General features: G+C 36.8%; 4 protein-coding genes across 5 annotated transcripts in view; 3 read left to right on the forward strand and 1 right to left on the reverse strand.

Moving 5' to 3' along the window:
• The first annotated feature begins 257 nt into the window (after positions 1–257).
• Positions 258–10,360, forward strand: LOC306885376 (GA-binding protein subunit beta-1-like). Its single transcript, XM_079441840.1, has 8 exons — positions 258–397; positions 1,330–1,437; positions 3,658–3,825; positions 7,358–7,552; positions 7,631–7,772; positions 7,882–8,049; positions 8,389–8,501; positions 8,740–10,360. The coding sequence occupies exons 2-8, from the start codon at positions 1,330–1,332 to the stop codon at positions 9,067–9,069; spliced, it is 1,224 nt and encodes a 407-aa protein (XP_079297966.1). The 5' UTR covers positions 258–397; the 3' UTR covers positions 9,070–10,360.
• Positions 10,361–10,487: 127 nt separating this feature from the next.
• On the reverse strand, positions 10,488–19,181 carry LOC306885377 (splicing factor 3B subunit 4-like). Of its 2 annotated transcripts, XM_079441841.1 has the most exons (8): positions 18,988–19,181; positions 18,335–18,505; positions 18,218–18,259; positions 17,998–18,108; positions 12,933–13,061; positions 12,301–12,843; positions 11,066–11,401; positions 10,488–10,976 (listed from the first exon to the last, which is right to left on the reverse strand). In XM_079441841.1, the coding sequence occupies exons 5-8, from the start codon at positions 12,964–12,966 to the stop codon at positions 10,807–10,809; spliced, it is 1,083 nt and encodes a 360-aa protein (XP_079297967.1). In that variant the 5' UTR covers positions 12,967–13,061; positions 17,998–18,108; positions 18,218–18,259; positions 18,335–18,505; positions 18,988–19,181; the 3' UTR covers positions 10,488–10,806. The 2 variants fall into 2 exon arrangements, with proteins under 2 accessions (XP_079297967.1, XP_079297968.1); XM_079441842.1 differs by lacking the exons at positions 17,998–18,108; positions 18,218–18,259; positions 18,335–18,505; positions 18,988–19,181 and adding an exon at positions 13,374–13,424 and having other exon boundaries at positions 10,490–10,976.
• Positions 14,134–18,332, forward strand: LOC306885378 (ras-related protein Rab-25-like). The gene is made up of 5 exons (XM_079441843.1): positions 14,134–14,349; positions 14,514–14,709; positions 15,580–15,773; positions 16,204–16,284; positions 16,738–18,332. Exons 1-5 carry the CDS (start codon positions 14,313–14,315, stop codon positions 16,863–16,865), a joined length of 636 nt encoding a protein of 211 aa, XP_079297969.1. The 5' UTR covers positions 14,134–14,312; the 3' UTR covers positions 16,866–18,332.
• A 516-nt stretch (positions 19,182–19,697) lies between the features above and the next one.
• LOC306885112 (oxidation resistance protein 1-like) overlaps positions 19,698–27,774 on the forward strand; it is a 51,109-nt gene continuing 43,032 nt past the window's right edge. Inside the window, exons 1-2 of the mRNA XM_079441454.1 lie at positions 19,698–19,779; positions 23,968–24,055. Coding sequence (XP_079297580.1) covers positions 24,039–24,055 — 17 coding nt within the window. The 5' untranslated portion in view covers positions 19,698–19,779; positions 23,968–24,038. The remainder of the gene's footprint in view (positions 19,780–23,967; positions 24,056–27,774) is intronic.

The raw sequence follows: 27,774 nt of genomic DNA on the forward strand, positions 1-27,774 counted from the left end.
TTTATATTGGATGCGATTAATCGCGATTAATCATTTGACAGCATATATATATATATATATATATATATATATATATATATATATAGTTGAATAGGCTCTGCCTCAAAACCAAGTGAGCTGACTACCTAGTCAGCATTTTTGAGCATCATAGGCTCGTGCAGGATTTATAGTGTTAAAACGCATCTAGTAGGCTCAAGCATGCTGTCTGGGTAGGCAGCACACGTCCGCGGGGTCTGAACGCCTTCACTTTTATTTCCGGGGTTAAAGCAGCCGCCATATCCGAATGCGCTTTAAACGCGCAGACATGTTTATGTTCAGCCAGTTGAGAAATACAGCAGGAAAAACTATATAGTGCTTCAGTATCACACAATATACATCCTACAGACAGGGTATAAAGGTAAGTTTAATATGCACAGATCGCATTAGTTGGTGGCGCAGATGGAGCATGTGTGTGATCAGCTCAGCTCTATATTTGGCTCCACATGGCACATGAGTTTGGCATGTAAAATACGAGCTTTAAAATCGCCGTTAGATATTTAACGTTACCCACTGATGCATTTCATATGTTTTTAGGGATTCGGTTTTATCAGATTCATGCGCTCTCTGTTTTCATTACTTGCGCTGTTGTTCATTTATTCTCTTTATTTGGAGTAACGTTATCAGCTTGTTTTCTTATAAGTACGTTGTTTAGCTGATTACTGCACTAGTTTATGTGTTTTTAAACACCCTATGATAAATAAACGCACATGGCTTGTCATAATCTGTGCACGATAGGTTCTGGGCCGATGAAAATAGTTGTAATACAAAATACAGATATCTTTAAGGAGTTAGAAACATTATTTTCTTGCTATTTTTTTAAACGGTGACATTTTTAGACTTTGAAATGTGAATGAAATATGTTTGTAAATATATAGGTCAGTTTGATAACTGTAATTTCTTAATTTGATACACATCTCACATTACAAGTCATATTTAGTTTTAGTCAATCACTACATAACTTGACATGAAGTTAAGGATGTAGCTTGAAACTGATTATTGGTCTGGGGCAGATCAAAATTTTCCCCATTCCAATACATCTCTGTTAGATTTGTACATAAGCATACAGTTTTATCATCATTATGGTATTTTTTATGTCTGTCTGTTTGCCTATATTAATGCACTCACATCATCATCATCATCATATAATAATAATACAGTTTTATCATCATTATGGTATTTTTAATCTCTGTCTGTTCGCCTATATTGATGCACTCACATCATCATCATCATCATCATATAATAATACAGTTTATCATCATTATGGTATTTTTAATGTCTGTCTTTTTCTAGATGTCTTTGGTGGATTTGGGAAAGCGTCTTTTAGAAGCAGCTCGGATCGGTCATGATGATGAAGTCAGGACGCTGATGGCCAATGGAGCTCCGTTCACTACAGACTGGGTTTGTCATGTTATCAATAATGTTACAAGTTAATTTAATTATGGGCTTAGCAAATAACTGCATCATCATTGCCTTTAAAAAAAATCATGAGCCATGTTTTGACTCATCACGTCATCAACATTGTCTTCTTGTGACAATTTACATTGACAAAAACTTCTCATACTTTTTTTTGTGTGTAAAGGCAATTAAAAAGTAACAAAGATCTATTAGAAGTTGGTCTTAAAAATTATTTACCTTCATAAAACCTGCAGAACCGCTGCATGTAGAATATGAAGGCAATTATGCCATATTAATTGTTGCATTAAAAACCATGTTTTATTGTATATAGCCTACAAATGATAAGTCGTTTCTAATTAAATAGTTTTTTTTTCATCCAATTTCTGTGCTTGTACAAGTCAGTGTAGACAGATCCTATTAAACTTGCTACATTTCTAAAGCCTTCATTCATGCATATATTTAGAAAACTTTGAAGTATCACGGAATTTTAAAACTGAGAGTATTTCTCCTTTTCTTCAAACCTGTAAATTCATATTCTCAGCTAAAAATTTGTTGCATAGATATACAGTGCCCTCCAAAAGTATTGGAACAGTAAAGACAAAATTGCTCTGTTGGCTGTTGAGTCAAGACATTTACAAATATGATTAAAAGATGAATATGAGACAAAACTACAGAATGTCATATTTTATTATTGGGTGATTCAACTCATAGATGTTTTACCAGCTACGAAGTTCAACACCTTTAGAGTTTCATCCCTCTATCTGATGTGAGCATAAGTATTGGAACAGTTGCCTCACAGGTCTTTCTAAGTGATCAGCTGTGTCCTGTTGCATTAATTCTTAAGATATTAAAAGCAGGGAATGTGTCGTATCAGTTATATCCATTACTTCTGCATTCTGAATCTAGCATTTGATGATGACGACACGTACAAACCAGGATGAAGATGAGGGAGCTGACTTTGAGAGAAAAGCAAGCAATTTGGATGCTAAAAGAAAAGAGGAAGTAGGTTAGAGCTATAGCAAAAACAAAGGGCATGGAGAAATCAAGAGTTTGGAAGCCACTAGCAACCAACAACTACCTGATCGGCTGAGAAAAGAACAGTAGTTGATGACAGACAAATCATAAAAGCTTCCAGAAAGCTGGGGTGATGCTCTGACAATCTACTGTCCTCAGGAGACTTTGACACAGAATTACAGATGCTACACAGCAAGATGCAAACCTCTGACCAGCACCAAAAATAGAAAGGCAAGATTAGAGTTTGCCAAAAAGCACAAAGGTGAGCCAGAAGAGTTTTGGAACTGTGTTTATGGACCAATGAGACAAAGATGAACCTTTATCTAAGTGATGGGAAAGCAAAAATGTGGAGAAAAAAAGGGAACTGCAAATGATCCCAAGCATACAGCCTCATCTGTAAAGCATGGTGGTGGTGTCATGGCATGGGCATGCATGGCTGTCTCTGGAACAGGCCCTCTCAACTTTACTGATGACTTAATGTAGGATGACAGTAGCAGAATGAATTTGGAAGGGTACAAAACCATCTTGCCTACCAATATTCAAGAAAATGCCACCAGATTCATTGGGAAGTGCTTCATATTGCATCAGGACAATGACCCAAAACACCCTGCCAGTTCAGTCAAGGAATTTATAAGGGCAAAGAAATGGAAAGTCTTAGATTGCCCAAGTCAATCTCCAAATTTAAATCTGATTGAACATGAATTTCACCAGCTGAAGAGGAGAGTAAAGGCAGAAACTCCCCAAAACAAGCAACAATTGGAATCGGCTGCATTAAAGGCTGGGAAAAGTATTTCAAAGATTGAGACCAAGAGTCTGGTGATGTCTATGGGTCACAGACTCACTGCTGTGATTGTGTGCAAGGGATCTGCAACTAAATAATAGCTTTTAATCTTTTATATCTGCCTTATGTTCAACTGTCCCAATACTTATGCTCACATCAATGAGTGGGATGAACTCTAAAAGTGCTGTTCTTTTTATTTGGTAAAACATATGTTGAAACGGCTAATAATAAAATGTGACTTTCTGTAGTTTTGTCTCATATTCATCTTTTAATCATATTTGCAAATGTCTTGACTCCACAGCCAACAGAGCAATTTTGTCTTTACTGTTCCAATACTTATGGAGGGCACTGTATATATATGCATACACACAATCCTACAAACTGCTTTGGCGTATTTTCATTTGGTTGTCTCTGAATGTTTTTTGCAGCTTGGAACATCTCCATTACATTTAGCAGCCCAGCATGGGCATTACTCTACTGCCGAAGTGCTGCTGAGGGCGGGTGTCAGCAGAGATGCCCGAACCAAAGTGGACAGGACCCCACTGCACATGGCGGCCACAGAGGGCCATGAGGTCATTGTCGATTTATTAATCAGGGTAAGACAATGCTTGTCTTTTGTTATGCTTTTTTTAATGTACTAAACATTATTCTTAATCTCAGTTTGTTAGCTGAGGAGACCGATACAAGTCTCTTAAAGGGGTCATCGGATGCAAAATGCAGTTTTACATGTTGTTTGAACATGAATGTGTGTTGGCAGTGTGTGTACACAACCACCCTATAATGATAAAAATTCACCCAGTTGTTTTTTTTTTTTTTAAAGGGGTCATCGGATGACCATTTTGCACAAGTTGATATGATTCTTTAGGTTTTTAGTGAAAGGTCTGTAACATACTGTGGTTAAAACTTCTCAATGGTAGTGTAAAAAACACCTTCTTTACCCTGTCAAAATCAGCTCTGTCTTCAGCACGCTGTTCTAGTCCGTGTTGCTTTAAATGCTAGTGAGCTCTGCTGACTCCGCCCGTCTCTTTCGTGGAGTGACGAGCAGACCATAGATACGTGTAGATTCCCTATTTGACCGCTCCAGATATGTTGATGTGTCAGTCATCTCGAATTCACCATAATAATCAATGAATATTCAAAGATATACAAGCGTATAACTTGCTGTTGTAGACGCGCACAGTCAATGCGCTCAAAGATTCGCAGACCGTTCCAAAAATGGCGGATGGCTTGCGTATCGCGGCCCATAGAAACAGTCGATAATGAGGAATCTAGGTATATATGTCTATGGAGCATACTAAACTTCAGCCGCGAAACTGGCTAACTAGCACATTATTAGGAAAGGCAATTTGCAAAGATTCATAAAAGCCCTTATACTCACTTCTTCTGTAGATAAAGCTGGATAACGAATGATTCGCCCGAACATACAGTTGTGGTCAGAATTATTGAAACCCTTGGTAAATATGATCAAAGAAGACTGTGAAAATTAACCTGCTTTGTTAATCCTTTTGATCTTTTATTTAAAAAATTCACAAAAAGCTAACCTTTCATTGGATAATAAGAATTTAAAATGGGGGGAAATATCATTATGAAATAAATGTTTTTCTCAAACACACGTTGGACACAATTATTGCACCCCTAGAAATTCTTAAGAGTAAAATATCTCTGAAGTATACTCCCATTCATATTCACAATTTTGAGCACTCTAGGGTGATTATGAACATGAAATTATCCAGCCATGGCTTCCTGTTTCACAGAAATATAAATAGGAGGGAAAACAAAGCCCAAATTCCCTTAATCATCCATCACAATGAGAAAAAACAAAGAATATATTTCTGATGTGCAGCAAAAGATAATTGAGCTTCACAAATTAGTGAAGTGGCTTTAAGAAAAGAGCTAGAGCAGTGAAAATCCCCATTTCCACCATCAGGGCAATAATTAAGAATTTCCAATCAACAGAAAATGTAATGAAACTGCCTGGAAGAGGACGTGTGTCTATATCGTCCTAATGCACGGTGAGAAGGAGCGTTTGAGTGGCTAAAGACTCTTCAAGGATCACAGCTGGAGAATTGCAGAAAATAGTTGCGTCTCGGGGTCAGAAAACCTTAAAAAAAATTGTCAAACAGCCCCTACATCACCACGTTGTTTGGGAGGATTTCAAGAAAAATTCTCCTAGCTCATCCAAAAACAAACTCCAGCATATTCAGTTATCAGACAGGACTGGCACTTCAAATGGGACTGGCTTCTATGGTCAGATGAAACTAAAAAATGAGCTTTTTAGCAGCAAACACTCAAGATGGGTTTGGTGAACACAGGGATAAAAAGTACCCCATGTGTACAATGAAATATACTGCTGTATTTGTGATGTTGTGGGCCTATATTTCTGCTGGAGGTCCTGGACATCTTGTTCAGACACATGGCATCATGGATTCTATCAAGTACCAACAGATAAAAAATCAATAAGTGACTGATTCTATCAGAAATCTTATAATGGGCCATGTTTGGATCTTCCAACCGTACAATAATCCAAACACAAACCTCAAAAACAACACAAAAATGGGTCACTGAGCACACAACCAAACTTCTGCTGGCCATTCCAGTCCTCTGACCTGAACTCTGTAGAAAATGAGTGAGGTGAACTGAAGAGAAGAAGCACCGTCATGGAGCTGTGAATCTAAAGGATCTGGAGTGATTCTGGATGAAGGAATGGTCTCTGATCTCTTGTCAGGTGTTCTCTAACCTCATCAGGCATTATAGGAGAAGATTTAGAGCTGTTAAACTGACAAATGGAGGTTTCAAAAAGTATTGAATAAAAAGGTGCCAATAATTGTGTCCAACGTGTGTTTGAGAAAAACATTTATTTCATAATGATATTTCCCCCCATTTTAAATTCTTATTATCCAATGAAAGGTTAGCTTTTTGTGAATTTTTTAAATAAAAGATCAAAAGGATTAACAAAGCAGGTTAATTTTCACAGTCTTCTTTGATCATATTTACCAAGGGTTTCAATAATTCTGACCACAACTGTAGACATATTTATGTAGATCGTCGCATTCCATTCAAAGCGAAAGTAAGTTAATCTTCTGCGTCTTCAGCGGCTCAGATGTCGGGAGTAACTGACGACTGCTAAATTCATTATTACATCCAACAACAAAGCACTTCAGTCGCTTAATCTGAGACACCTTGTCTTCCCCTGTACTGGAGGCGGACAGCTCTCAGCTCAGGGCGGGTCTAAGGTAAGACGGTCTTATCAATCAACTATCGTGGGAGCGGTCTGTACAGAACTACGTCATTCTGACAGGAACCTCAGAACAACCTGATTTGAGAAAGGTGATTTTAAAATAGGAATTTTTAAAAAACCACTGGGTGGATGATTATCATTATAGGATGGATGTGTGTACACACTTTGCATCCGATGACCCCTTTAATCTACTAAAATCTTTACCACTTTCTCAAATCAAGCCGTTCTCAACTTCTTGTCTGTGTGACGTCACACAGACCCAGGCCCCTCCCACTATAGTTGATTGACAGTACCGTTTCAGCACAGACTGGTGTTTTACCTTAGACCCGCCCTGAGTGAGGTGTCATCAGTCCGCCATTGTTTCACCACCGGAGCAGATGTAGACAAGAATGTCTCCTAATTGAGGTGTTTTGTTGTTGGATGTAATAATGAACCAAGCAGTCGTCATTTAGTTCCGTCATCTGAGCCGCTGAAGACTCAGTGGATTACATTTGTTTGTGAAGGAAATGCGCCCGGCGATGTACCTATCTAAATGCGTCTATGTTCGTGCGAATCATTCGTGATCCAGCTTCACCTACAGAAGAAGTGAGTTTTGTAGTGAGTTTATCAATCTTTGCAAATCGCCTTTCCTAATAATGTGCTAATTAGCAAATTTCACGATGAATGCGGCTAAAGTTTACCGTCTCTCAGAGAGCTCGGTCAGCAGAGCTCATTTGCATTTAAAGCGGCATGCAAGAAAACAGCTTGCTTTAAAAAGAGCTGTTTTTGACAGGGTGATAAATTTTAACCAAAGTATGTTATACACTTTTCATTAAGACCCTAAAGAATCATAACAACTTGTGGAAAATGGGCATTCGATGACCCCTTTAAATTTCCTTTTTATGTTTTAGAGTGGTGCCGACATCAATGCCAAGGACATGTTGAAGATGACGGCTCTTCATTGGGCAGCCCAGCACGGACATCACAGCGTCGCAGAGCTGCTGATTAAACATGGCGCTGATGTACACGCCCTCAGCAAGTTTGACAAATCAGCTTTTGATATCGCGATCGACATACAACATGCTGAACTTATACAACTATTACAGGTTTGTTGTGTTCGTGGAAAACATTACAGAGTTGTTTCAGAAATGTTAAAGATGTTAAATCCTCTTTGTGTGTTTTAGGAGGGAATGCAGAATCAGGTGAACAGGAATGCCGAAGCGTCAATCATAAACGGCAGCTCCACCCCACAGTTCATCATTCAGGGCGTCCCAAACATCCAAGGGGGGGTCGTCAACCTCACTGACTTTATCAAAACCAACTCTGGTGCGATACGTTGACTAGAAAATAAATATGGAATGGAATAATATAATGTTTTTTAAACTTAAATAATAATTAAACCTACAATTGTTTTCTGTTTTCCCTCGATGTTTAGGTGACACAGAGGAGGCCATTGCTGTCAGTGCTTTAGACTCAAGTATCCAGCAAGTGGTGAATGAATCGGGTCAGAGGGTCATAACCATATTAACAGATCAGCATGGAAATCTACAGACTAATGGCCTCGGCCAACCGTTCTTTGTCACAATGCAGGATGGACGACAAGGTATGACTTCCTAGACTTATTTTGGATTTTAAGGAGAACTTCTGTGTTACAGTTTTAGATTAATATGTAGTTTGGGGTTAGGTTTTTCCTGTTTTTGAAAGAAATCTCTTATGTATGACAGCATTTTAGCACAAAAAAATAAGATGACGAGAATAAAGACAAAATAAATTGAGAATAAAATTAAAATTTTATAAGAATAAAGTTGTAGCATTGTGAGATTAAAATCATGAAATTTTAGAATAAATTCAAAATTACCAGAATAAAGTCGTAACGCCACAATCTTGTACTTTGTCATTAAAGTTGTTCTTGTTTTATTTATTTATTTATTTTTGTTATTAGTATTGGCAGTTCAATCCAATCAAATCACAGAGGAAGTGGTTGATGACTCCGAACCTCCTGCCCGTAAAAGAAAAATTGAAGTTTCATCCAATAATATAGAGACCGGTGAAACAGTGAGTGTAACTAGATGTAAAAAAAAAAATTATGGTTATACTTTTTAAGGTGTCCTTGTTACAGTGTTAATTATACATTTAAGTACGGAGTAATATTAATTAACTACATGTACTTACTCTGTGACACCTTAAAATAAAGTGTTACTATGTACTATTGCATGTTGATACACCCTAAGAGCAAAACCCCCAGATGTTAAAAATCACCCCACCCCATCTTGATCTTATCTTCAATCTCCAGGAGCATCTCCAGTGGCAGTTACAGGAAGCTAACAGGAAGGCTCAATCCTATCGTCAGCAGTTGCTCCGCAAAGAGCAGGAAGCCGAGGAGTACCGCATGAAACTGGAAGCCATGGAAAATGGACAGAGCAACGGCACCATGGCCCTGGACCAGGAGCACGTCGTGTTTGTGCAGGAAGAGGTCGGAATCGAAGAAACAACAGAGGGAGAAGAGGAAGTAGTCATGTTTTCAGAAGGTGGCGTAGTCATCAAAACAGAAGAGATCGACTCTGCAGATGAGCAGATAACTTTAGTGGAAGCCACGGCAGGTCACACCGAAGTCATTTCATAAAAGAAGGCCCAAGAGCGTTGGACTCACTGCTCCAGCAACCAAAGAGTGCATCAGCACGGTTTTGATTTGGTTCATTACAGCAATTTTTTTGGGGGGCAATTAAATCCTTTTTGTAATTTATTTCCTTGTTCTGTTCAGGTTAATGTTTCTTGCTTTAAATGAGAATTCACAAAGAAACAACCACAATGTGCATCATATGCACACACACACACACACACACACACGACCAGGGAAGATGATTCTTTCTGGGAGTCTGTAGCTGTAGTGTCCTTAAAAGTGGTCACCCCTGATTTGTCCTCGATGGGGTTCTTCAAAACAGCTGGAAAAGGTTCACTCAGGATGGAACTCTTTGCAAACTGTATGTTTTTGAGCTCCCTTAGAAATGTAGCTGCCTTATTCAGACAGTTTCATCGCTTTTGTAAATAAACAGTGAAACTTCATCTCAGAATGCAGCAGCGTTATGTTCTATGCATTGGAAGAAAAATAATGCTCCAATTTAAAGAATTTGATCGGTTCTTTTTCTGTCGGACAATTTTAAAATCTATAGGTCAATTAAAAGTGCCTTTGGTCATGTTTAGTTTTCACTCATAAAGGATTCTACGTGAATTATTGCATATATGGTATTTGTTTCAGTGGGTAATTCCCATTAATTGAACATTTAACTCGCATTCCATGTGTAACTTGTATTTCTTTCTCTATGTATAATATGTTTAATTACTTTTAATCTTAAATTGAGAATTCTTGTGAACAGTGACAAAGTAAAAACGCTTTCACAAATGTAAAAAGTCTAAATCCAGTATCAGGGTTTTGTATTTTATGTGACCTCCCTGAGTTACTAAAAAATGAGTGGTTTCTGAGTTGCATGATAATCTGACATATTGATATCTGCAATATGTGGCAAGATCAGAAGTGATTTCAATTTACTCACATTTTGTGCTATAAAACAGAAAATGGTGGTAGTAAATGATATTTGTCAAGGACATAAATGTCGTAACCTCAGCAGAAATGGTCAATTTTAAATAGTTGAGATGCATAAACGTCTCTCATAGTAATTATGTAATTATTTGCAATTTTAACCATTCATCAAATTATGAATGTTTCTTTTTTTAGATGTTACCATCCTCACATTGTAAACATGAGCCATAGTAATATACTGGCACTACAAGTTTATGGAGCTACACTAGTGTAAATGCAAAATCTTGAGCTTAGAGTTTCCCCCCACTTGTGTTACGTGCTTAAGTGATGTATAAAGCTTTTGACTTATTTTTGATTAAAAATATTGCAATGATCAATTTATGGCTTTTACGTACATTTTCTGTTGCTCATGTTATATACAACCCAGTAAAAGAACACTGTGCACCCAACAACGCTAAATAATCAAAAGTTTGGGGTGAATAAGATTACATTTAAAGTCTCTTCTCCTCACCAAGGCTGCATTTGCAAAACAGCAATTTTATTACAATTTAAAAATAAACGTTTTAACATTTTAAAATGTAATTTATTTCTGTAAAGCAAAGCTGAATTTTCAGCACCACTACTCCAGTCTTCAATAGTAATAATAATCTTAAAATAATAAAATAACATAGTTATATAAAATTGTTTATTCTTGCTAATTCTGAATAGGTACATTGACCAAAATTAAGAAATCAGTATACAAAGAAGCAAGAGAACCATCTATCAAAGTACAGAATGTAAATAAAAATGACAAAGCTTTCAAAAAGGTCTTCACATTAGGGTTTAGGGGGGCATCGGTGCTCTCACTGGACCCCTCGGTGGTGCAGGAGGTCGTGGTGGCAAGGGAGGCCCTCTCTGAAAGCCAAACGGCGGGGGTCTGGGTGGGCCGGCACCATAACCTGGAGGTGGCATTGGCGGAGGAGGTCCCCTCATACCTGGATGCATCGGTGGACCTGTAAAATATGGGAGGAATTATTGCATATTGCGTTAACGTCTATTTTACTTCTGTTTAAAAGCACAAGGCACTACTTCACACACATACCCATCGGGGGACCAAATGGTCCTCTGGGAGGGACACCCATGGGTGGAGGAGGAGGCATGCCGGGTGGATGTGGTGCTCTCTGTTGAGAAGATCCAGGTGGACCAGGTGGGGGAGGCACCATTCCTGGAGGACCTGACGGATGCATGGGCATTGGCGGCATTCCTGGTGGATTCATTCCTGCAGGAGGGAAGTGCGGTGGTCCCGGTGGGGGCCCTGCGCCGCCACCCTGTGATGCAGGAGTACCTGGTGCAGGAGGCATGCCCATACTGGGTGGCATCCCATGTGGCATTGTGCCAGGAGGAGGAACAGGTGGGAAAGCACCAGGAGGTGGCATTCCTGCAAGAGAAATTCACAAAAAACTTTTTGAAACAAAAGACATTTACTGGACCAATAATGAGAAATAAATATTTAAAAATACATTTGGGTCCAAGATACTTATATGAAGAGTAAGTAAAAAAAAATGAATATACTGTTTTCATTTACTCGGCCTCGTTTTGTTCCAAACCCATAAGACTTTGGTTAACCCTCAAAAAACCAATTAAGATAATTTTGACAAAACATGACAGGTTTCTGTCCCTCCATTGAATGTCAAAGTAACCAAAACTGAAAAGTATAAATAAGTATAAATACATCATAAAACAAATCCGTAAGAATGGAGCAGTTTATTCCAAGTCTTCAGAAGAGATATGATCATTTTATATGATGAAAAATATTTAATTTAGGCTAAACAATGATCAACACACAAACGTGATGTGCTAGACGTATGTGTCAGTCATTGTTTACATGTAAATAAAAGCCTAAATTAAATAAATTATTAATAACTGACAAATTTTGCAATGTTTATTACACTAAACTGAATCAATGTGACTCAAGCTGAAAACTGGCAACATTATCTTATGTAGAGCTGCTTATAGCTGAAATTAACTTTTTTTTAATAATTGATGAACATTATACTGTTATGGAACTGCATTATCCCTGAACTGACTGGAGCTGAATTTGTCTCCTATGTGAAGTAGTTTCGTCATTGATTGTTATTTTTCAGTTTAATACTATGAAGCTACTTTAAAACAATATGTATTTTATAGAGCACTATATAAATAAAAGTGACTTGACTTTCAATGAAGGGATAGAAACTTCTGAGGTTTCATTAAAAATGAGGGTTTCACGGGTTTGGAATGACATGGGGGTGAATAAACAATGACAGAATTTTTGGGCCACTATCCCCACTATCTAACCTGGAATCGGAATCCCTGTTCCAAGGGCGGTCATGACCGGTGTAGGCATGGAGGGAGGTGGAGGAGCATCTGCGAAAAGCTGATGGGGACGATCGGCCTGTGAAAGTGGATTCTGGGCGGCCAGGAGGCGCTCTGCAGCTGAGCCATGCCTCTCGCCCTTTGAGTCTTTCTTAAAGGCGTATGAAACCGTGATGGGCCGATTGCAGAGATACTGGCCATTCATGGCTTCAATAGCTGCATCGGAGGCATCAAAACTTGCAAAGTTGATGAAAGCATAACCCTTCGAGTTGCCCGTGTCCGGATCTCGCATGATCTTCGGTGTCTGAAGGATCACGCCAAAAGCACTGAAAGTGTCATAAAGCAGTTTCTCATCGATCTCAGGATCCAAGTTGCCAATGAAGATGTTGGCGCCGACATCAAGGTTCTTGTTGTGTGCTGAAGCCTTGTTGACTCGTATGGGTTTGCCGTAAAGTTTGATCATGTTCATGATCTTTATGGCGTAGTCTGCATCCTCTTCACTGAGGAACTCCACAAAGCCATAACCTGAAGAATAGAGAGAAATCTCAACTTAAAAGCATGCAAATAGTAGAGTTTTTTTTTCCCTCTGAATGTTTAAAGTTAAGGTAACTCACCCTGATGTTGTCCTGTTACTCTGTCTTTGGGCATGTGTGTGTTTACAACAGGTCCAGCTTGCAGGAAAAGCTCCCATAACAAAGGTTCAGAGACCTTCTCATCAAGACCACCCACATATACAGTGGCATCTGAGAAAAAAACAAGAAAAAACATCAACACTATTGCACTGGACACAAAGACAAGGCATTGATTATTGTTTCCACTACTAATAGTATTTATATGTACAATATCATATTAGTGTGACACACTTAACCTAAATTAAGACCAAAACGTGTCTTTGTTATTTGCTTTTAGCAAGCATATTTGAATGAAAGTAAGCGACTCAAGGCTAATCGAGAAGACACGAAAAGCTTAAATCTTTCCATTGTTCTGCAGTACTTTTCTTTTCTCAAATATAGTGCATTATAGTATCCCTACGAGTTTATATTTATTAAATTTACCTTGATTTCGTTCTGAAATCGGTCCCGCCGCCATAATGAACCCGGCGTGTGTGTCCTGACGGAAGTGATTCACTTTTCCTCTGAAGCGATTCAATACAACACAACAGCGCCACGTTAGCGCAGTGCTGCCGCCTACAGGACAGGAGGATGAACGTTATCGCCTCTGCGGCTGTTTATTTCTGATTTACTGCGGCCTTTGCTCTTTTTTTTGTTGTCACGTCACTTAATCTTTGTTTTTAATATTGCTAAAGCTCGTAAAATGAGCCAGAGCAGTGCTATATCACTGTTTGGACACCTGTGGCAACACACCACATTGTTTATCATACAAAAGTAGCAAAACAGTCCTGCAAAATCAAACATGCAGGTTATTAATATAGCCATGAGCTGTATATACCCAACAATATGCAAGAATACTGACATGTAAATGCTGAATGATGTGTGGTTTACCAGCCTAATATGAAACAAACAGGTAAATTCGCATCGAAATAAAGTTAATTTGCGTTTTTTTATTGAAATGATACATCCCTGCTTATAAGCATATTAAGTGAAACCCCTTTATTTCATGTTTACAGAAACTGAATCTGTCAGCAGGAGTTGTTTTGTGGTTTTATGACTCAGCTGTATGTCTGGTTTAAAGACATATAAATTGGATACATGTGCTGTAGGACTGAGAAAGAACTGTGATTTAACAGTTTTGTGTGAGAGAGTGAAGTCACTCCCACAGTGTGTCAGTAGTTCTACCTGTTTCACCTGCTCTCCCACCCCAACTGTCTCAAACAAGAGTCTGGCCGTGTGGAATCTGCCTTTAGACCAGCACAAGAATGAACTGATAAAGCTTTTCAGAAACCTGAGCATCTGCTTTTCTCCTCCCAGTAGATTTCGAGCTAGAGTAACACGTAAGCACTACATACAGACTGACACAGTACTGCTAGGGTGAACATGGGGACAGATTTAGCCTACAACTTTGTCTTCAAAGGTAAGTTTGAATCGCTTGACTGGAGATCAGATTTGATCCCAGACAGTTTTTATGGTCTGAATAGTCCTGTGTTTCTATTAGAGGCATGCATTTTATTAATTTTGTAAATTAGAATAAAAAGAAAATCAATTAAAGCGAGCTAAAAGGTTTTGATTGTCTTTCAGTGGTTTTAATTGGGGAATCAGGGGTTGGAAAGAGCAACCTACTGTCCAGATTTACCAAAAACGAGTTCAATCATGACAGCCGTACAACCATTGGAGTGGAATTCAGCACTCGCTCCGTTCAAGTGGATAGTATTACCATCAAGGCCCAGATCTGGGACACTGCAGGTCTAGAGCGCTACAGGGCGATTACTTCAGCGTAAGTCACTCGTTTTCTCATCTCAGAATATATATTCTTTAATCCTAAGGATATATCTGATCTATATCCTTATTTAGGATAATGCCGGCTGTGGAATTTGTAGTGATTGATTTAGCATCACACCCAGAACCACTCCTTTTTTTGTCTGGGAAACAGTTAAAAGTATGTGACTGACATTTATAGTTGCCCTAACAAGTATTTAGATTACTTTTTACTCTTTTGCTGTATGATACATTGTTTGTTATTGGTTTTGAGATTTTATGTCGCTGTAGTAACATTCATACAGTGCATGTTAAGTATCCAAAGTACTTTTTGAGAGCCACAACTACACACATGGGATAATTATATTGTATTTTAAGTAGCATTATCATGAGAGGAAATAATGAACTGGAATTAATTCCCTGCTAAAAGATTCTGCATCAAGACTACCATTCAGAAATTTCGGTTCTGTAAAATTTTTGTCCCTTATGCTCACCAAGGCTGATTTATTTGATCAAAATTACAGTATTTTTTTTTTCTTTTTTTTGTTTATTTAAAATAATAATTAAAATGTCATTTATTCCTTTGATGGTTTCAGTGTCACATGATTCTTCAGAAATCATTCTAATATGCTGATTTTATACTAATTTTATACTTAATCAGTTTAATGCATACTTGCTGAATAAAAGTATTAACTTCTGAAAAAACAACAACTTTTGAATACTGTGGATCTTATGAGAATACCTGTGAAAAGTAATGCATTAGGCTATGATTATGAACAAGGAACTTTCTCCTTATTTTAAACAAAATAATGAATCATAAAGTACAATTTGAGCCAATATCTACTTCTTGTTTATGCATATGTAATAATGAGTATTATGGCTCTTGTAGGTATTACAGGGGAGCCGTGGGTGCGCTGCTGGTTTATGACATCACCAAGCACCTGACGTATGAGAGCGTCGAGCGATGGCTGAAGGAGCTGTATGCCCACGCTGATCCTCACATAGTAGTCATGCTTGTGGGAAATAAAAGTGACCTGGGAAATGTACGCACTGTGCCATCAGAGGAAGCGAAGGACTTTGCAGGTGTCAATGCATTTCACAACTCTTTGTTTTAGACATTTAAGCCCTTAAATCAGGGATGTCAGATTCAGTTCCTGAAGGTCCACTCTTCTGCAGAATTCGCTCCAACCCTAATTAAAAAAGCCTGAACCAGTTAATCAAGGTCTTCAGGATTACTAGAAACTTCCAGGCAGGGGATTTGAAGCTACACTCTACAGGACAGTGGCCCATGTGCCTTAAATTATGCTATTCCAAACCTGGGCAACGTTCTGTTTTGCATGTACAATGAAAATGAATGGGGTCTAATGTTGTTGTTTAGACATTCTTCAAAATAGCTTCATTTGTGTTCCAGTTTTAGAATCACATGAGTGTGAGAATTTTCATTTTTGAATGAGCTTTCTCTTTATTTTTTTATTTTAATTCCCTTTTATGGTTTATTTATTTGAAAAAACAGAGGCCAACAGCTTACTTTTTATGGAGACGTCTGCATTAGAGTCAACTAATGTCGAAGTTGCCTTCCTTGACGTTCTAAAAGGTGAGTTTGCTTTTTACTTTAAGTCACTGATTAACACTGAAGCACAGCAAGATTGATAGGGTTTACCCTGACAGGCAAATGTTTGGAATAATTATAAATAATTTTAAAAATAAGTTTTACAGTGTGTTCACCAAGGCTGCATTTATCTGATCAAAAATAAAGTAAAAACAGTAATATTGTGAAATATTATCATTGAAAATAATTGTTTTCTATTTCACCATCACACGATCCTTCAGAAATCATTCTAATCTAAGTTCTTTTAAGTTTTAATAGTTCAGTTTTTAATGTGTTTTTGATCAAGTCTTGGTGAGCATAAGAGACCGTCAGAAACATTTAAAAATCATAATTATTCCAAACATCATAACCAGTTTACACCTTTAGTTTAAAATCCTTCTAGATTTAAACTTACTTTAAATGCATAAAGACAGTGTTCATTTATGTTTGCTTCATCAGCAATACACAAGAAAGTTGCTAGTAAAGAAGTCACCAGAGGCTCGATCAGCGCGGTGGCTCTGGGTCACACTCAGGGCCCCTCCAGCGAGTTTAATGAGGGGAGACAGTCCTGCTGTAAAAACTCCTGAACATATGAATGAACATCCAGGCAAAGGCATCAAGAGCAGAACAAAGACTTTTACCTGTGACACGGATCATGTCATACCTGCATGGAGGCATTTCTTCATACTTGACCCACAGTGGATGCCATATCAGTGAGCAAAATTGGAGGGGACCCACATTTTTTTATCATTATTGTTTTGTGGCTTGTTTTTTTTCCTTTTAAAGATGTAAACAGTTGAAACTGATAATGTAAGATAAGACGTGTTCTTGGCAATTATGACTAGACATGAATTTGAATTGCTCTGAATGAAACATAAATGGGTTATGCTGTGTTATAAAACTATTTATATGGTGTGAAATGAACAAAATTTCTATTTCAGTGCAGACTTCGGGTCTATGAACTACAGATAAAAATATAAACCACTCAATCTTTAAACAAAGTAAATAATATCTTGAACTGAGCTATGATACATTTTTACAGTTATACATTTCTCATGGAAAGAATCTTATGAATTTTTGCATTCAATTTTTCAGCATTTATTTTCCAAAAGGGTGAGATCTGAGTTCTTGATTTTCTGGATTTTCATTCTAGAAATTGGAAGAAGCTCTGTACACTGCTGCAGCTTGCAAATTCATTACATGACTGATACATTACTGTTTTTGAAAAAATATCTCTTATGCTCACCAAGGCTACATTTATTTAATAAAAAATACAGTAATAATATAATAGTTACAATAATAGTTGTACCAATGATATTTTTATGGAAACAGTAAAACTGTTTTGGGATTTTTGATGAATAGAACGTTCAAATGAGCTGCAATTATTTGCAATATTTTGTTTTTGTAACGTAATGTTTTTTTGTTTTGTAATGTAAATTTTCATAAATTTAATGCATTCGTTTTGAATAATCCTAAATAATAAATAATTACTTTGAAAAATCTTACTGACCCCAAACTTTTAAACAGTAGAGTACATATACAAAACACATTTTTTACATAAAGGTAAAAAATATGAAAGATTAAAATGTCAGCTTGTGCATATCTTGAGCATTTAGCACATTATTTGATCATAAATGAATGAGAAGGAGGAACCCATACGAGGGCTAAAAACATCTGGCCCCCCTACAGTGTGAAAGACCGCTGGGGTTTGTGCTGTACCTCAGGCATCTCTGTCAGGAAGGATATATCCATCTTCTCACTCTGGGTGGTAAGATTCTGGAACAGCTGTTTGCTGGGGCGCTTTGGGTACAATACAGAAGGCTCATATCCCTGGGAGATTCACATGCAACATTAATAAAATCAATACACCTTCATAAAATATTAAGTGTAATGAAGGAATGATTTATTTTCATGAAGGAATGATTTATTTATTTATTACTCATTGAATAGCTCCTCGTCAATGTGCTGAGCCTCTTCTTGCCTATAAAAGAAAGATCAGATTAAATAAATCATGCAACAATAGTAATACTAATAAACGCAGTGCATTTACACTCACCCCAAGTACTTGATTGTATTGGCCATAGCGCAAGCCTGTCTGTGAGCGAGATCTTTACTGTAGATGTTGCTGGCAACACGTGCACATGCTCCTGTATGGGTCAGGACAGAGCCTCCTCGTGACCGATTCCAAACAGAGCTTGAACTCCCAACATTCGCCTGGCTAAAGCACCTGAACACAGAAATACAATAAGAAGGTTGTCAAGAAATGATGGTGCATGTTGTTGATTTCTGCCAACACAGAGAAAAAAAAGAGAAAAATCTTGCTTCATTCTTGGAAATACAGTAATAATTCTGAACAGAGAAACCTAATAATCTGCTGCCCATATATTCTAAACTTGGTCACTCATTATTTTCTGGTAAGGAGGTTGTTGACAGATATATCCAAAAAGTTACTGAATAGATATGCAATACATTTTTAGTGTTTAACGAGGGATTCAATAATATAGTTATTATATTAATTACATATATTTTAATATAAATATACAATATGCATAACTAATGCATAGGGTATAACTCAACCTGGACAACTTAATCATGAGATAAAAATGATATTACACATTAAAAATCATATTTTAGAACAGTTTAACATGCTACAATCGGGTTATGGGGAGAATCAACTTCTATAAATATAAAAAGCTGATAATTCAGTACCTGTTAGGAAGTGTGTCTATATTAAGGTCAAACGCTCTGTAACATTCGCTAACACCAAGAAATGCTCAAGACACCGCCGACAGAATAAAAACAGAACAAAAAAACAATCCAGTTACAACTTTACAGGATATAAACATGCAAAATTAAACAGTCAGGATACTTGCAGCCCTCTGCTGCTGAAACCCAGTCATACAAATAATATCCGGGTTAGTGAACTTGAGTCGCTTTTCATAATAACACTCAATTTTTTTTTCTTGTTCTTTATCTGTTTCTACTTTGTTATTATTATTATCATTGTTATGTTGATGGTTGTATTATTCTGTTTTATACTGTTGATTTTTGAGCTTCAATAAAAAAAATAAAAATAAAAAATAACACTCTGGCTTCTATGCAATCTTGTTAAAAATGATCTAAATCAAATCCAATTTAAATAAATAAATAAATAAAACAACAACAACATAATAAACATAATATAATATTATATTACAACATAATATAATATTACAACATAATATTATTATTAGTTTTTTCTGTGGGTGTATTTGTGAATATCATGTATATTTAATGTTTGTAGTCTATTTTTGGAACATATCCCGTGTATTTAGCCTTGCTCAGACCAGGTCTCTTATTGGTTGGATCCACACCCCTTTACCCCAGGTTGGGATGGTATGTTCCGCTTGTTTAATAGCTCATGCTGGGATACTGTGAATGATATTCTGTGGCAGGTGCGATCATAAACACTGCATGATATTAAATATTCACGGGATATGCTGACGCATTACCTGGCTTAAGGTAAGCGCGAATGAATTCCAAATGAATGTTATGTTATTTAATATAAGAATAAGTTGTTGAATATGGATGTAAATAAAAAATGAGGGAAAATACACCGAATTTCTATAAAAGGAAATTTAACTTGAACCTGACTTTTTCATAAGGGCACCACAAAGGAAAGAATAACCGTATAAGAAATAGTGGACTTTTTCTTGGCGTTTTGAATGACAGGAGAGACATTTTGAGGATGTTTGACAAGATGTTGTTTTATATAACAGCAGTTTAGTTTGATTTTAATACATTGCATTTATTGTATTGTTTATTATGTGAGTGCTTATCTTTGGGCTAATATAATTTAAGGAACCCAGAGAGGAAGTTCACATCCTTTATTTATTGTTTGTTTGTGTATAATTTAATTGAAGACTGTCTTTGTAGAAGACAGGATGTGATATCTGCACTGATTCAGTATTAAGTTTCCAGTTAGAGTTCACTGTTAATGGAAAAAAGTCACTTCTTTATAAGAAGAACACATGTTTGTATTTGAATATGCAAGCATTTTTTTTCCTTCTTTATCATTATTTTATCATGCAATTTTAAAAATAATATGACCTTGAATCTTGCATGAATAAAGCCATTCTGCCCTGGTAGTACCATGGTATTCCTTCAAGTACCTGTGTGTGAATATGATGTTACATGAATATGCAATCATTCAGTACAATGGTAAGTACCAGTATTACCATCTGATACAATCAAAATGCTTTTTGAGTTAAAGTGTCTCAGAATGATATTATTTCATTAAGCAGCAGTTTTGATGCAAACTCAGTGTAATTGAAACCAGAGATGCTTTATCACTGTTGGTATGTCCTCATTGATCGATCTCAGAGCAGCAGGGCTTTTACATCCAGGCAGACACTCATGGAAGGCTCCCATGGAAAAACCCAGTGAATTATAATGTCTACTCATAGCTACTGTCTATAAATTACCAAAAAGTTGACGGCCTGTTTGCATGGCTCAGACACATGCTTTAAAGATTCAGCCATTGAAATGACTGAAGAGCAGTCTGCACCGAATGGCTATGCACTCACAAACTGAAGTGGCACTGTAATATCAATCTATTGATGAGTGCTGGGTGCATGGTTCTCTGTAAATTAGCCTCGTTACATAAAGATGCTTTTTGTGCTTCCATGGTCATGGCTGCTGCTCTTCAATAATGTCATCGAGTTTTCCAGCAAGAGCTTTTAGTGAATCATGTTTGTCTCTTAGGATGCCATAGTAGATTTTAATGTAGACCAGATGCTCTAGATTTTTAGAACATCTGTTAAATGCTTTCATGTAAAAGCCTGAGGAAAAAAATCATGTGATTTGTGGATGGATATAATTGTTGTCTTGGTAAATGTATCCTGGCTTTTTGATAGATTGTGGATCTTTGTCGCTGTCCAGTGCTGAAATCACTTCCCATTTTAGACTGGAGATTTGTGGTAGTTTTCTGACAGATTTCTGGTAGAATTATCCATAGAATTAAAATATTACATAATTAAAAGAGTTAAAGCGTTGTGTCTATTCAGCCCGGCAAACTAATTTTTGTTTGTTTTTCTCCATTTAAAAAGTGACCATCGCATGAGTTGAAACATGCACATTAGGAACGTGAAAATTTTTTTTATGTTAAAAAGCAATAGGTAATACTTCTACATGGCTGGTAAAATTAATTGGCATCTCAAGACTATTCCAGTCTTACAATTGTTTTTAATATATATATATATATATATATATATATATATATATATATATATATATATATATATATATATATATATATATATACACAGTATAAAATAATAAAATAATTAATATGTTTGCATGAAATGTTATTACAAATTCTTTTAATGTTACAAATACTGTTAATGTTTTAGATATTTTGATTATTAAACCATTTCCTGGCTTATTTATGAATTTGTACAGCAAAATAAGACAGCATATGGAATGTGATTCATTTCAGTTAGCACTTAGCAGACACCCTAAATATATTTAGACGTGTGAGGTTTAACTCTATATGATTTCTTCGTGCCTAAAGGGAAATGTAAGTAAAGTGGCACAGTTTATCCCTCTTTTTCCTATATTACTTTGATGCAGTAAAAAGACCATAAACTATATGTTGTGACTTTGCATGTACTTCTGTAATAAGCATTGAAACCCAGCATGCTGTCTTAAAAATTAACCAGAGTGACAACTTTGTCTTTTTTTTTTTTTGTTCACTAGTTATGAACATTGTCATACATAGAGTAATTGGCTCCATCAAGCCTCTGTAAGTAATGACTGTTTGTTATTCTCTCCCAGAGGCCACGTCCCTTCAATCTAGTGTGCTGAGCTTTGGTAGTTCCCTGCTGTTGTGTGACATATGGACCAGATGTTTATTAATGAGGCTCATTAGTGACTAGACATTAGTCCAATGCAAAGGTGTTTACTTTGTATTTACACCTTGTCAAGTCACATTTATTTATACAGTCATCTAAACAGCTTCACAGAAATGAACAGTAAAATAACAGTGAGTCATTTCATAAGTGATTCATTTTACAACGACTTCTGTTGTAAAGCAGCTCTACAGAATACAATTACCATTATTCAGTTCAAATTAGTTCAGTGTTGATTCAATTTAGTTCAATAACAGTCTCAGTGTTGCAAAGTTTATCAGTTATGAAACAAATTCAGTTCAGCTATAAATCAGCTCTACAGAAGGCAGTTGTATATTTAAGCTCAACTGAGTCCAATGCTGATACAGTTCAGACCAATGAATGTGTCGATATCGCAACGAATTTGATTCAGCTATAAATCAGCTCTACAGAAGACAAATCATAATAGACTTCATGCACTTTTAAAATACAGTGAATTTATTTTTATATGCATCACCCTGAAATCCTCAGTGTTTAGTCATGGGCAATTTGATTATAGTGCACTGGTTCTGTTTTTATCTCAGACGGAACAATTACAGTTGTCATTTCGTGCTTTGGCCCACTGTAATGAAACCAGATGGCCAGAAGGTCATCCTCAATTAAGGAAAATCCATTTCCATTCATAAAGTTATCCATTATGTCTTCAGTTAATGTCCCCATTTCTTTTCATCAATATTAAGACCAGAATATTAAGACTGCTTTTGTACCCAACATGTCTCCTTTTGCTTGATGTATTAAAATCTTGGCTATACCAATGATTTCTACCTATGCTTTGTGGTTGAGGTAGGTTGGCTAGTAGAATAGCAGAAGGTTTACCAATGCCTACGTCTTACACAGGCCGTATTCATAAATTATTAATGCACTCTGTTTGGACGTGCAGCCCTAGTTGACATATGTCTTATCTTCCACTGATCTCATTAGCTAACAAAGATTTTGACAAGCACAAGATGTTTTGGGACCCTAGCTAGTGTGCAGCTGAAGTAAGACCTGTGCTATGGCAGGTGTCTGCAAATATTTGAATAATATTAAAATATTCAATGTCATCCATTTAAATAGAGAGAGAGAGATGAAAAACAGGAATAATAGGCATTAGCATTTTAATACCCTTTAGGGCAGGTCTATTAAAGCTGATTCTTGGTTTCTTATTGACAATATAATTGAGTTAGCACAAAGTTAGCTCTAATGTTATCAGCCAAAGTGGACAATGCTCTTAAAATAAAGGTTATATATTTGCATCAGTGGTTTCATGATGAAACTTTAACATCCATGGAAACACGTGCACAAGGGATCTTTATAGTGGAAAAAGGTTTGTTAAAATGCTCTTTAGATAAAGACAAAAATGGTTCTTTTATAAAACCGTTCCCAGAAAGGTTCTTTGGAGAACCAAAAATGGTTTTTCTATTGCATTTCTGGAACATTTATTTTTAAAACTGAATCTTCATTTACATGTCTTCATCTGCACTTTGGTTAAATTATGTATAACCTTGGACTGTAGACAGGAAATCTACTAGCTAATTCCTTGGTAAACACCATCTGGTTGATAATTAGTGGACAGAAAACAAACATTGTCTGTTGACGAAAGTATCAAGCGCCCTCAGATTTTGCTCAAGGCTGTTGGATTGTGACTGTCAGCTGTAATTTACTCACCCATACAGGTCACACCCCTTACAGAGATGAGGTTATTGGTTCTTGGATTTTTTTAAACCTGATACCATGAGATGGTGATTGAACCTCACCCTGTAACCATACTCTTCTCCTACAGGTCCACTCCATAGAGCTGGCCTATCGCTGTCATTGTGTCACCCATCCAACACAGGATAACAAGGACCCAGAATGTTCAGCACAAAGAGGTCAGTACACAATAGTGGTTTACAGTGCTTTTACATGTGGTGTTTTTGTTTGTTTATCTCTGTTATCAGTGTGGTCTTTGGGTCATGCATGGCTATTACTGTTGCAAATACTGTACTTGGGGTTAAATGTATCTTCAAAACACTAGTCCTGCAACTGCATAGCAGCATGATAAATCATGTTTTCTTTAGAAAATATTCTAGTTTTGTGATTATTGGGTACAAACATGCATTTTGCATTGTGATTTGCATGCATTTGCATTTTTTTTCTGCGGCTAGCGTATTTTTTTTCCAGTTGTTTTCAATGGAACCACCACATATTTAATAATGCCAGCAGAGAGCTTGCCATTTTCTTTTTCTGGTCACCAAAAGTTTTAACTTTGGGTAATATGCAGTGCTAATCAATGTCACTTTTTACTCAGCTGACGAGATGATCCGCACTGCAGAAGACAAGATCCAGGGGGCGTGGTTGGACCCAGATCCAACTCCTCCCACCTTACATATACCTAAACCTACCCATCTCCACTCCCTGATCCTTAAACCCACCCATCTCCACCCCTAAATCTACCAATCTCCACCCCCTAGATGTGGATCCAACCATGCCCCCTGGATCTTGTGTTCCGCAGTGAGGGGCATTGAGCCATCCAATCACAGTGAAGAAGAGGTGGGACAAATATTGCTGTAACATTCTACATATAGGCTGATGATACAAAGGGTAACATTTTTACATCAACGGGCAACCAGGTGAGACACAGGGCCCACAACTGATCTAAATTATCCAGATAGAAATTGTTTAACCCATTCTCAATGGGAAAGTGCCCAAGCAACGTTGTTAAAAAAAGTTGCCCCGTGTATTATCAGCCATATAGTGACTGAATAACAACGGAAAAGAAAAGTACATATTGCTGGTCTTCGAGTGTTCATGTCTGTACCAGATGACATCTACAAACTACAACAATATTAATATGAAAAATAATGAAAACATTTTTTCATCATTCATGCAATTAGCTAAACACTGCACCTCCAAAACGCTCTCAAAAATGCTTTAATGGACACACAGCCTAATGTGGTTGAAATTACATGCAAAATCATCTCGAATACAGAAACTTGCTGCAAATGCCAAGTTTAATATATAGTTTAAAATATTTACTGATAGATGTGGAGAAGTGGCAGCAGAGCTCATTTGTTTACAATGGCTAGCGGTCTTCCTATTTGATGCATGGACCAAACAGCAGTATAGATACTTGTTCATTTAAAAAATAAGCATCATAAAATTATCGACTGAACATAAATCAGTGTGACTGCATGACTTAAACATTGGCTGTAAATGCACCATGCCTAAGGCACACACAAAAGCAGATCACACTAAGAGATGGTAAAGTGCAAGGCAGAGCAGGACGGTGAGCTTTCTAAAAGTGAACTTTGTGATCAGAATCAAACTCTGGTAGAAACCCACAAGAGATAAGAGGGTATTATCATTTAAATAGCATAGTCTCCAGGTGAAAGGAATCCTGGATTCTAATAAATGCAGGCTGCTCTCGAAGTATTGCTGAAACATAAGTAGGGCTCTTGAATTTTTGCTTTAGCCCTGTGATGCATCATTAGGAGGTTCAAGCGTAAAAATCTCAAGAGGATTACATAATCCTCTCCAACCCCTAACACAAACCTCATCCCCCCATCCCACCCTACCTCACCGCACAGCTGTCATCCCACGTGATGGATGCCATAATCTGGATTCCTCCATATACACTTTCCATTCCAGTTTTCCGAGGGTGAAATATTCTCCTCAAGGCTTCCAGACGTGCTCTAATGGTCAGCCCAATTGCAATAAAGTGGACCGACTCCATTTCTGTTTTATTGATGACTGCTTTTTGGGATTGTAAAGGGCCTGTTTTATTTATATATTGTTAGTTTTTTCTTCTTTGTGCCAGTTAAAATGCACTCATGCCTTTTCCAGCTGCATTTCAGGATGTTTGGAAGGGAGTCTGAGGTCCTTTGAGATTAAGAGTTATTTTTAGCTGCAGCAGTACCGGGCTGTTATCTCTGTAAGAAACTCTGATGAACTGCTTGGAAAAAGTATACAATTCATTTTTATAGCTTCCTGTTGATTATATTAAAAAGTCAAAAGGGTGATTTTTGACAAGAATAGTCTGAAGCAAGGTTTTAAGGCAGTATCATTAGGAGAACGGTTCTCCTAATGGCTGTATTATCAAGCCTCATCTCTGGATTTGTCCCGGCTAATGGAGTAACTACGCAAGTACATGACGTAAGGCTAGAAAAGAAAGGTATAGGTTTACAGATTTCTTAGTCCAGGTGAACAAGGATCGCAGTGGCAGGTTTAACTAATCACTAATCTAAATCAAGCTGAGAGCTGTTTCAGCTTTACCTGATTAACTGAAGGCATACTGTCTGTTTAGGACAGAACAAAGCCATCTGTTACTACAATATTTGGTTACGGTGTTTAGTTCCCTGAAAAAATAACTGTTAGCAACAGAAAACATGCTTGAGTATTGAGTATTTAATGTAATAATCATTATATATTTTAATTCATATAAAAAAAAATCTTTACATATTTTTCAAATTTAAACATTATTTAATGAGTTATTATTTAATGAGCTGTTGCCATATAGCTGAGGTGCTCATGTGGGCAACACAAGTTTGAGTCTGGCTGATCCGCTCATTTACTGTGGTTGCTATACAAAAATGCCAAACATATAATTTTAAAAAGCTTCATAGAATCCAGCAAGTGATTTTTTATAGGGGTTAACTAACTAAAACCATAAAAATGTCACTTGAAATAAAATAAATGTTAACTGAAATCAAATTGAAACTTATTATATTTTAGCTAGTTGCCAAAGCAACATGTCTCATTTTTATTTAGTTTAACTTTTTATTTTACAGTAAAACTAAAACTCAAAATGAATAAAAATCTATATGGACATATTTAAAAAAATAAAAAGCTAATAAAATGGCAGAAATGCACAACAAAGCTGCTAAAACTTTAACATAAAAACAGAAAATACAAAAATTGCTATAATAGTAGTATATAATAGTATCCCAGTGATACTAAATACACTTTGTTGTTTCCTAATCAGTTTCTCTGTCTTAATACTTAGTTTTCAATTTGTTATCCCAAAGGTAAAAAAAGTCCAGTTAAAAAAACAAAAGTACAGAATTAGATACACTACTGTTCAAAGAAATGATTCTTGAGCATATTCAAATGATTTCTAAAGGATTACGTGACACTGAAGACTGATGAAAATTCAGCTTTGCCATCACAGGGATAAATAGCATTTTAAAATATTCAAATAGAAAACATTTGTTTTCATTTCCAAAAATATTTCAAAATATTACTGTTTTTACTGTATTTTGGATCAAATACATTATTTGTGAGCATAAGAGGCTCTGTAGAGGAGTGGTAGGAGTGATGCTATGCGTTCTCCACAGATACAGTGTTGTAAGATGAAAGCCATTTCTTGCGGGGAAAATGAAACATGCGGTCCCATCTGAATTATGCAAGAGGACAAAAAAAAAGTATTTTAGGAAGGCAATAGTAGGGGATGTTTTGAACATCAAGAAGTCGTGGCCTAATGGTTAGAGAGTTGGACACGTAACCTAAAGGTTGCGGGTTCGAGTCTCGGGCCGGCGGGGATTGTAGGTGGGGGGAGTGAATGTCCAGCGCTCTCTCCACCCTCAATACCACGACTGAGGTGCCTTTGAGC

Source organism: Barbus barbus (genome assembly GCF_936440315.1).
Source record: "Barbus barbus genome assembly, chromosome: 19".
Taxonomy (NCBI): domain Eukaryota; kingdom Metazoa; phylum Chordata; class Actinopteri; order Cypriniformes; family Cyprinidae; genus Barbus; species Barbus barbus.